The 10,806-nt window shown below is 50.7% G+C and overlaps 1 protein-coding gene across 1 annotated transcript; it reads left to right on the top strand.

The window, feature by feature from the left end:
- Positions 1-2,552: 2,552 nt before the first annotated feature.
- On the top strand, positions 2,553-9,004 carry LOC121439029 (transcription factor SPT20 homolog). Its single transcript, XM_041639522.1, has 2 exons — positions 2,553-3,723; positions 8,883-9,004. The coding sequence occupies exons 1-2, from the start codon at positions 2,553-2,555 to the stop codon at positions 9,002-9,004; spliced, it is 1,293 nt and encodes a 430-aa protein (XP_041495456.1).
- The last annotated feature ends 1,802 nt before the right edge of the window (positions 9,005-10,806 follow it).

Here is a 10,806-nt window from a genome sequence, read left to right on the forward strand (position 1 = left end):
GCGGAAACAGGGCGGGCGCTGGAAAGGAAGTTTGAAAAGGGACACGCCTACCCACGAGGCTATATAAGGAGGGCGAGCCCGAGCGCGGCATTCAGCGTGCAGAAGGCGACAGGGGAAGACGACGCGGCAAGCTTGCCGCTCGTCAGCCCCATCAGCCCTTCACGTCCATTTTGCAGCACAGAGCGCACCAGGCCGACCCACCTCAGCGTGCACGGCGACGGAGGAAGACGACGCGGCAAGCTTGCCGCTCGTCAGCCCCGTCAGCCCTGCACGTCCATTTTGCAGCACAGAGCGCACCAGGCCGACCCACCTGCAGTGAGCGACGAAGAGCGCCAAAGGTATGGATGCTTTTAAAAACTTGCAAAATTTGCCGGGCTGAGGTGGCGCCCTTTAACCCCAGCCCTCGGGAGGCAGAGGCAGGCGAATCTCTGTGAGTCCGAGGCCAGCCTGCTCCAGGGCAGCTTTTCCACCACAGAGCGCCCCAGGCCGACACACCGGCAGCGAGCACCAAACGTGTGGATGCTTTTAAAAACTTGCAAAATTTGCCGGGCTGAGGTGGCGCCCTTTAACCCCAGCCCTCGGGAGGCAGAGGCAGGCGAATCTCTGTGAGTCCCGCAGCTTTTCCACCACAGAGCGCCCCAGGCCGACACAACGGCAGCGAGCGCCATATTTCCCGATGGTGGTGGCGCCTGCCCGCCTTTAACCCCAGCCCTCGGGAGGCAGAGGCAGGCGAATCTCTGTGAGTCCGAGGCCAGCCTGCTCCAGGGCAGCTTTTCCACCACAGAGCGCCCCAGGCCGACACACCGGCAGCGAGCGCCAAAAGTACAGACGCTTTTGTAAACACTAGGACAATTTTTCCTGGCGGTGGTGGCTCCCGCCTTTAACCTCAGCACTTGGGAGGCAGAAGTAGGCGAATCTCTGTGAGTTCGAGGCCAGCCTGTTCTTTTTCCAGTACAGAGCGCACCAGGCCGACACACCGACGGTGAGCGCCAAAGGTATGGATGCTTTTAAAAACTTGCAAAATTTTTCCAGGCGGTGGTGGTGCCCTTTATCCCCAGCACTCGGGAGGCAGAAGTAGGCGAATCTGTTAGTTCGAGGACAGCCTGGTCCAGGACAGCTTTTCCACCACAGCGCACCAGGACAACACACCGACAGTGAGCACCAAAGGTATGGATGCTTTTTAAAAACTTGAAGAATTTTTTCGGGTGGTGGGGGCGCCCTTTAACCCCAGCACTCGGGAGGCAGAAGTAGGAGATTCTCTGTTAGTTCGAGGCCAGCCTAGTCCAGGATACCTTTACCAGCACAGAGCGCACCAGGATGACACACTGGCAGTGAGTGCCAAAGATATGGATGCTTTTTAAAAACTTACAAAATTTTTCCAGGCGGTGGTGGCGCCCTTGAAACCCAGCACTTGGGAGGCAGAGGCAGGCGAATCTGTTAGTTCGAGGACAGCCTGGTCCAGGACAGCTTTTCCACCACAGCGCACCAGGACGACACACCGACAGTGAGTGCCAAAGGTATGGATGCTTTTTAAAAACTTGGAGAATTTTTCCGGGTGGTGGGGGCGCCCTTTAACCCCAGCACTCGGGAGGCAGAAGTAGGAGATTCTCTGTTAGTTCGAGGCCAGCCTAGTCCAGGATACCTTTACCAGCACAGAGCGCACCAGGCTGACACACTGGCAGTGAGCGCCAAAGGTATGGATGCTTTTAAAAACTTGCAAAATTTTTCCAGGCAGTGGTGGTGCCCTTTATCCCCAGCACTCGGGAGGCAGAAGTAGGCGAATCTGTTAGTTCGAGGACAGCCTGGTCCAGGACAGCTTTTCCACCACAGCGCACCAGGACGACACACTGACAGTGGGTGCCAAAGGTACGAATGCTTTTTTAAAAACTTGGGGAAGGGCTGGAGAGATGGCTCAGTGGTTAAGAGCACTGTCTGCTCTTCCAGAGGTCCTGAGTTCAATTCCCAGCAACCACATGGTGGCTCCAAACCATCTGTAAAGAGATCTGGCACCCTCCTCTGGCGTGTGGGTATAAATGGAGGCAGAAAGTTGTGTACATAATAAAAACTTGGGGAATTTTTCCGGGTGGAGGTGGCGCCCTTTAACCCCAGCACTCAGAAGGCAGAAGTAGGCGATTCTCTGTTGAGTTCAAGGCCAGCCTGGTCTACCTGGTCTACAAGAGCTAGTTCCAGGATAGTTAGAGTTGTTACACAAAGAAACCCTGTCCTGAAAAAAAAAACTTGCAAATTTAAATGTAGCTCTTGGTTCCTTTGGCTTGTCTTCGCAGTTAAGTCAGGGTCTCTCGGTGCAGCCCAGACTGGTTTGCCCATGCCTAATCCCCCAGAATCTAATCCCCCAGAATACAGTACAGGAATTGGCAGCATCTGCATCACACCAACGGGAGGCAGGTTTCTTGGGGTCCGTATTAAATTCAAAGTGTACACTCCTACACAGAGTTGTAAAGTTTTGCCTCACCGTTGATAGAACTGCCATGATTTCTACCTGTTCACCAATACTTTTTGTTTTTCTTTAAGGGCCCCGATTTTCTATTAGGATGGAACAAACTTTACAGGACACTTTGGAGGGGGGCGATGAGACTGTTCAGCAGCAACCCCCTCCACTGAAACCCACGTCTTGTGGGGAAAAATCTCTTCAGGAAAAACTGTATGACATTTATGTGGAGGAGTGTGAAAAGGAGCCAGAAGCAGAGGGCCTTCGAAGCAATGTCAACTTGCTAGAGAAGCTTATGAAGAGAGAGCCATTGCCATGTTTAGTGGTCAGCCTGTACCCAGAAAACCAGGACTATTCTCTCATGCTCAAGGATAAAGATGGAGTCCTTATAGAGCCCTATCCAGGGCCGTATGTAGGACAGAAACTGCTTGAATATTTGGATGCTGAAGAGTTACCTTCCTTTCTGATTGATATTCTGGAAAAGTCTCCTGTGAATGTTTTTCACAGTGGCTGTGTCATAGCAGAAATCCGAGACTACAGGCAGTGTGGTGACATCTACCCTCCCGAGGAGCCTGCTGCAGAGGCTGCTGTGTCCTCTCCTGCTTGCCAAGTCCGGCATATTCTCTTACGTCCAACGATGCAGTCTCTAGTAAGCGATGTCGAGTCCATGACAAGTGACAGCAGTCAGTGGACCCAGGAAGCAAAACAGGAGCTTGAGAGCCAACTGATCTTAGCTACAGCAGAGCCACTGTGTCTGGATCCTTCTGTTGCTGTCACCTGCACGGCCAACAAATTGCTGTTTAATGAGCAGAAGATGAACACTAACCCCATGCGGCAATGCTTCAAGAGGCATGCATGCCCCTCTCTGGATCAAGAGGAGGTACCATCTGGGTGTTCTTGTCCCCCTGACTTAATGACAACCACTCCTTGCAAAAAGCAGGCAAAAATAAGTCCAGATAACCCATCTGACCTGCAGATTGATGGAACAGAAACATGCAACCAGAGTCCCTGTGAACTGACTGTGCCTTCAGAGATGGACTTGGAGAGCTTTGTTAAAGAGTTGCTATCTCTGCCCTTTGATGAGACTGAACCAACCATCTCAGCAATTCCTGAGGTAAAATATGATTGTATGTTTGATTGTGAGGATGACAGTCAGCTATGGGATAGGAATGAAGATATCATGGAGTGCCTTAATACGCTTCTCAATGAGGAAATAGAGCCACTTCCAGAGGGCAGCAGTGCTAACGCCATGTCTCTCCCTCCTGTTGCCCTGGGTGATTATTCAGATGATTTCCTGACAGGGATAAACACTGAGCCAAGGAAGACAGTGCCTATGTGCCAGGAGGCTGTCCAGAGCCAAGCTAGTTGTCCCAGCAAGATGACACAGGGGTCCAGTAGCTCAGTCTGTCCTCCTCAGCCCACCCCAGGGAAGAAGTGGTCTTGTAGCTCAGTCTGTCCTCAGCCCACCCCAGAGAAGAAGCGGCCTAGTAGCTCAGTCTGTCCTCAGCCCACCCCAGGGAAGAAGTGGCCTAGTAGCTCAGTCTGGCCTCCTCAGCCCACCCCAGGGAAGAAGTGGCCTAGTAGCTCAGTCTGGCCTCCTCAGACCACCCCAGAGAAGAAGTGGCCTAGTAGCTCAGTCTGTCCTCAGCCCACCCCAGGGAAGAAGTGGCCTAGTAGCTCAGTCTGTCCTCCTCAGCCCACCCCAGAGAAGAAGTGGCCTAGTAGCTCAGTCTGGCCTCCTCAGCCCACCCCAGAGAAGAAGCAGCCTAGTAGCTCAGTCTGTCCTCAGCCCACCCCAGAGAAGAAGTGGCCTAGTAGCTCAGTCTGGCCTCCTCAGCCCACCCCAGGGAAGAAGTGGCCTAGTAGCTCAGTCTGTCCTCAGCCCACCCCAGGGAAGAAGTGGTCTTGTAGCTCAGTCTGTCCTCAGCCCACCCCAGGGAAGAAGTGGTCTAGTAGCTCAGTCTGTCCTCCTCAGACCACCCCAGAGAAGAAGTGGCCTAGTAGTTCAGTCTGGCCTCCTCAGCCCACCCCAGGGAAGAAGTGGCCTAGTAGCTCAGTCTGTCCTCCTCAGACCACCCCAGAGAAGAAGTGGCCTAGTAGCTCAGTCTGTCCTCCTCAGCCCACCCCAAGGAAGAAGCGGCCTAGTAGCTCAGTCTGTCCTCCTCAGACCACCCCAGAGAAGAAGTGGCCTAGTAGCTCAGTCTGTCCTCCTCAGACCACCCCAGAGAAGAAGCGGCCTAGTAGCTCAGTCTGTCCTCCTCAGACCACCCCAGAGAAGAAGTGGCCTAGTAGCTCAGTCTGTCCTCCTCAGACCACCCCAGGGAAGAAGCGGCCTAGTAGCTCAGTCTGGCCTCCTCAGACCACCCCAGGGAAGAAGTGGCCTAGTAGCTCAGTCTGTCCTCCTCAGACCACCCCAGGGAAGAAGCGGCCTAGTAGCTCAGTCTGGCCTCCTCAGACCACCCCAGGGAAGAAGCGGCCTAGTAGCTCAGTCTGGCCTCCTCAGCCCACCCCAGGGAAGAAGCCCACAGCCAGTCTAGTGTCATTGTCAGCCTTAAAGAAGGAAAGCAAAATTCCTCTACTGGTGTCACTGGCCCCCATCTCGAGACAGGGCCCCTCATCTCTCAGGTCCGTCACACCAGAGGCCAGGCGAGACCCGCCTCCTGCTCCTCAAGCAGTCAGGGTGGTTCAGCGGACCACTGTGGGAATGAGCAGAGTTCCTCCAGCTGGCCAACCCAGTGCTAGGTCATCAGAAAACAACCCCAAGATCCAGCCCCCCACTTGGACCACTCGTGTTCGCGTGATCCGTTTGGTAAGGTCTACTATGGTGGGTAATTCAACCCAGGTCCCAGTCCGCCTCACTAGCGCCCCAGCTGCTGAGGGAACCAGTCATAATAGCCACATTCCAGCCAGAGAACCTAGGCCAGCACAGCGCACCGTGAGGCCACCTGTGCGACTCATTATAAATAATACAGCAAATCCCATAAGTGTAAGGACTCCCCCTGGCTCTCTCATTATGCACACAGACTCTCAGATGTCATCCCAGAGACCACTGCAATTTCCACAGCAGACATATGTATTGATTCCAAAACAGCTGCAACCACCCAGCGCCCCTGTCCCCCAGCAGCCACAGCCAGGGCCAGCAGCTTCCTCCCAAGGGTCTAATCCTCAGCAGGTGTCCTTGCCAGATCAGCAAACTAGTCGCCTTAACAGTGAGGGGCCCAGAGTGGTTCAACAGACCCAGAGGTCTGTGGTGTTTCGGGTGAGCTCCACCCCACAGAGCCACAGGCAGAATGTTCGGGCCCAGGGCTTCCAGGTCTCTGCTATCATGGTCCGGCAGGGGCAGAGGCAGGGGCAGACCCAGAATGTGCATGTGCGAATCATACCACGCATAGTGACTGTGTCCAGAGCAGACATTCGGTCCTATGCACGTGGGAATGCATCTAGCGAACCCAGTGATAGAGGAACGGGAGGGCAACCAAACCCCCCAAGGTCCTGACTCTTACTTCTCTGTAAAATGTACCAGTATTGAGCTAAATCATTCCTAGTTTTTATTTTTTTGTTGGTGTTTGGAATGTGTCAGTATGTGACTGCTTAAAATGCAAAAGTAAAAAGCTCAATGCCCAAAGTTTTGCGTAGAAACAGAGAAGGAATTTTAAAACCTAGGACTGTTTTGCTTATTTTGCTCCTTGTGTTTGATAAAGGAGTGTTTATTGTAGTGTCCCAGTGTGAATTCACATCTGAAATTTGTTATCTTTAGTAATTCCAGATTGTCATTTAGATAAACATTCAAAGTGCAGTCATAAGGGGCTGGACAAATGGCTCCACAATTAAGAGTACTTGCCGCCCTTTCAAGGGCTGGAGTTTGCTTTCCAGCCCCCACTTCAGTCACCTCCAGCTCCAGAAATTCTGACAGACACTTTTCTGGCCTCTGAGGGGACACACATGCATGTGTCCCTCTCACATAAATAGAATTGAAAAATAAAATAGCTCAAGCGATGGCTTAGTGCTTAAGAAAATGTGTGGCCTTGCAGAAGAGCGGGGTTTAGTTCTTTGTGCCGACATGGTGGCTCACAACCAACTGGAAGTCCAGTGCCAGGGGATATGATGCCCTCTTCTTAGCTGCATGGGCACCAGGTACCTACATGGTTCACATGCATATATGCTGGCAAAACTCCCAAGCACATAAACTTCATATGTTTTTTTAATTGCAACAATATACTTTAAGTTCATAACTTAGCAATAATTGAGAGGCTTATTGTAAATGATGATTAAAAACAAACACACATTTTGCTGTTTTAACAAAAAATTTGGAATGAGTTTTGTCTTCAATGGCTTTTTTTCTCACCACCCCTACCCGCCCCCCTCCCCAGCAAAAACAGGGTTTTTCTGTGTAGCCCTGGCTGTCCTGGAACTCACTCTGTAGACCAGGCCAGTCTTAAGTGTACAGAAATCCTCCTGCCTCTGCCTCCCCCCGAGTGCTGAGATTAAAGGTATGCCTACGCCACCACTGTTGAGGCTGTTTTAACAATTTTATAGTCACAGCTCAGTATTAGAAAGCACAATCCCAAAGCTGTGCCACGTGCTTCTAGAACTAATTCATTTGTTTTCGGGACTGAAACGCTGCACCCCTAAACCATAAAATCCCCCATTTCCTGTCCCCACCCCTGGCTGCTTATGCCTCCAGGAGTCTGAGTGCTCCCAGTACCTCACATGTGTGGAACCATGAGGTGCCTATTATATCAGACAGTCTTTTTCACTTGACATGATGTCCCCAAGGCTCGTGCATGTTGTGCCTTGTGACAGATTTGTAAAAATGATTTTCCTGTTAAATATGTAAGGAACTGACTTGTGAACCAGGAGAAATGTCTTTCAGGAGAACTTAGTTTGTCCTTCTTAGTTTAAAAGGCCTGCATGCAGCATCTGAAATGCGATTGCTGCGAGCCCGCTGGCAAAACTAATCCCAAAGGAGACCAGAACAAAGGAAAGTCGTCACACTGAAATGTGTCTGCCCTAGACAGGCACCCTGTGCAAGGGAGTCGGTGGCAGATTTGTTTATGGCCCTCCCAGCCCTCGGAAGGTTTCCCAGCACTCGGGGCTCTGGCCAGCCCCAGCTCTCCTCCAGACCCTGCCACTGGCCTGGAAGAGGCAGTCTGGGATGGCTTGCTGTGGTGCTCCTTGGGAGGCCATTTACCTATTTTAGAACATTCTAGGATACTTGCACCAAGGGAATAAGCACTTGGAAATAACATTTACTGCTCTGCTTCTCCAGTGCCCACAGCCTTCTGAGCTGTAAAGTGGACTGTCGTCCTCCTTCTCCTTCTCCCCCTCCTTCTCTCCCTCCTCCTCCTCCTCCCCCTTCCTCTCCCCTACTCCTCTTCTCCATCCTCCCCCTTCCCCCTCCTCTCCCCCTCTACCACTTCCCCTTTCCCCCCTCCTCCTTCCCCCCTCCTCCCCCTTCCTCTCCCCTACTCCTCCTCCCCCTCCCACTACCCTCTCCTCCCCCTCTTCCCCTTCCCCCCTCCCCCTCTTCCCCTTCCCCCCTTCCTCCCCTTTTCCTTCCTTTTTCCCCTCTCCCCCTCCTCCTCCTCCCCCACCCCCGTTTATCCTTCCCCAGTTGTTCAGCTCATTTCAGTTTTCCTGTTTCAATGACCTGAACTGCTCCATCTCTTTTTGATCTGTTCCCTTCAGAGAGTCGAGGTGTGCTGGGCTGGAGAGATGGCCTGGCCCTTAAAGGCTAGGCTCACATCCAAAACAGGAGAGAGTCAAGGGGTGATCAGTTCTGTAGGGTTACCCACACCAAGGTAACATTTCCGTTACCGTGATCCTTTCGCATTTATGACATTGGCAGCGCTGTGCAGTCAGCCCCTCTGTCTGTATGCCAACCATGCTCGGCACTTCAAAAGAAGTCCCGGGCCTCTTAGGCACAAAGGGGGAAGGCTTCCTCCCCTCCCCCCAGCCACTTTGCTTTGTGGCCCTATAGATTTAATTGTTCTTAGTGTTTATAGTGTATGACTTATACAGTGTTTGGTACAACGTTGTACATCTTGTGTCTGCCTTTTTGCCTGGCATGTGTTTGATGTGTATTCGTCTTGTACTATGCACCGGCACTTGGAGCCTCTTTGGCACATTCCCTGTGTATGGCCTGACCTGTTTATCTGTGTTTGGGCTGTTGCCATCTTTTGGCTGCTGTGGGTAGTGGTGCTGCCATCATTCAGACACAGGTGTTATTTTGCTGTTTGTTTTGTTCCTTTGTAACTCTTAAGGATAGTCTGCCTACATGAAGTCTGCCTTTGTAAGGGCACATGTATGTTTGTTTGCCTTTTGCCCTAAGAAGTGGAAACACGGCCTGTCCATTCTGAAAGAGATTAGCGAAGGGACGGTGATGTCACTGGCATAAACCATGCTGGGCTTCCGCGGTTGCTCTTCAACAAAGATTTGGCCTCCTTCAAGCCCGCTGGTTCCAGTGGCCACCAGAGTGACAGCGAGCAGACGGGAGCATCCTGGACAACGCCAGGAGTGGAGCCTGCACTCGAAAGAAGTGACATGGTCCAGTGAGCAGTTACAAAGGACTGAGCTCAGCCTCTGAGCCCAGCAGATCTAACCTCAGTGTGCTGCCAGTTTTGGTGTCCTTCCTCCCTTTGCTCTGTAACCAGTCCATTCAGGTACAATAAGCAGAATGTTTTGCTTGAGAGATGTGTCCTTTGTTTTCAGACAGGCAAATAAATTCATCTTTGTTTCCAATTTCCATTTAGTGGCATCTGTTTGTTTTCATCCAGTGATCCCCATTGTGGTGACAATTTGTCTCTATCCAGGATCCTATCCCCATATTTCTTACCTCTCAACTAGTAGGCTGACAGACGGCAGCCCCAGAGAGCCTCCTGTCTGCTCCTGCCCCAGGAGGGGTCTCCAGAGTGCTGCAAAGCACAGCTGATTAGCTCCACGGTGCTGGCATCTGAACTCAGGGCCTTGTGGCTGTGCAATAATTTCTCTTAACCAACGTGCAGTTTCTCCACAGCAATATTTTGAATGTGCTTTTTGGTATTCATGTCCTTTGCCAAGACTCTATTTAGTCCAGTTTTCTTATTGACTTGAATTAGACCTTTGCAAAGTATTTTAAAGACCTATTTACTACAATTGTTATTTTTCCCCTCTGCTATTAAGTCTTGTTAGTTTATTGTGGCCCACTTTTATGATAAAGTTTTCTATATGTATGAGTTTTTCCTTTGTCATTCTAGATCGTATTTTATGCCTCGAGTCCTTTTTTGGCTCCTGAGATTTTTGCTTGAATTTACCAATGTTTCCCTCCAGTTATTTGTGGATTCCTATTTACATTTAAATTTCTGATCCAAATAAAATGCTATCAATGTAAAAAAAAATAGAATATGAAGTTCCAGATGTGATAGCTCACACTTGTAATGCCAGCATTCGAGAGTCTGAGGTAGGACTGGTTGCCTGAGCTACAGATAAACGCGCAGTCTTGACCCTGCTCCACAAAATAGAACCATGAAGGGGCTAACACAAGTTAGCCTGCTATCGTTTCATGGATGCTGAAAGAAGACAAAAGAATATCGGGTCGAGACAGGACTTTATTATTTATAATGTAGCAAGCAGCAGTGAGAGATAGGTTATTGATTCCTTTCTCCCTAAAGTCCCATGACTGCAACAGTAATATGGGCCCAGGTAAATGTTGCACACACAGGGATGTGTGTCACAGCTGACCAATCCAAATGCAGGAAAGAGCAGCGCTTTTACTATTTTTTAGATTTATTTATTTGACATGTTCAAGCATTTGCCTGAATGTATATCTGCACCACGTGTGCCTGCAGGGGTCAGAAGGTAGCATCTGATCCCCTGGAACTAAAGTTACAGATGGCTGTGAGCCACTTTGTGGATGCTTGGAACTGAACCCCAGGCCTTCTCCAAAAGCAGCAAGATCTCTTAACTACTGGACCATTTCTCTCGTCCCAGGAAAGGGGAGTGTTTTAGAAGAGGCTGAAAAATGGTCTAAACCTGCTCTTGAAGGAGCTATTTTAGCCCTGAGCTCCATAAGGTTTTCCACTATACAAACTTCTGGAAAAGTAAGTTTAGGAACCTGGGGATGGCTCTATACTGGTACCTCTTTCAGGGGTCCTCTGTCACCAGGCATGCATATGGTGTACATACATACATGATGCAGGCAAACATGCACGCACAGGCAACTAAAGTAATTTATTTTGGCTGGAGTGGTTGTTCGGTGGTTTGAGAGCCCCACTGCTTTCGCAGATGACCCGAGTTGGTTTCTAGCACCTCCACTGAACAGCTCACATCTGCCTGTAACTCCAACTCCATAGCATCCTTTTTTGGACTCTGTAGTCACT

Source organism: Microtus oregoni, unplaced genomic scaffold (genome assembly GCF_018167655.1).
Source record: "Microtus oregoni isolate MIOR12 unplaced genomic scaffold, Mior012 000059F_ref0000304, whole genome shotgun sequence".
NCBI lineage: Eukaryota > Metazoa > Chordata > Mammalia > Rodentia > Cricetidae > Microtus > Microtus oregoni.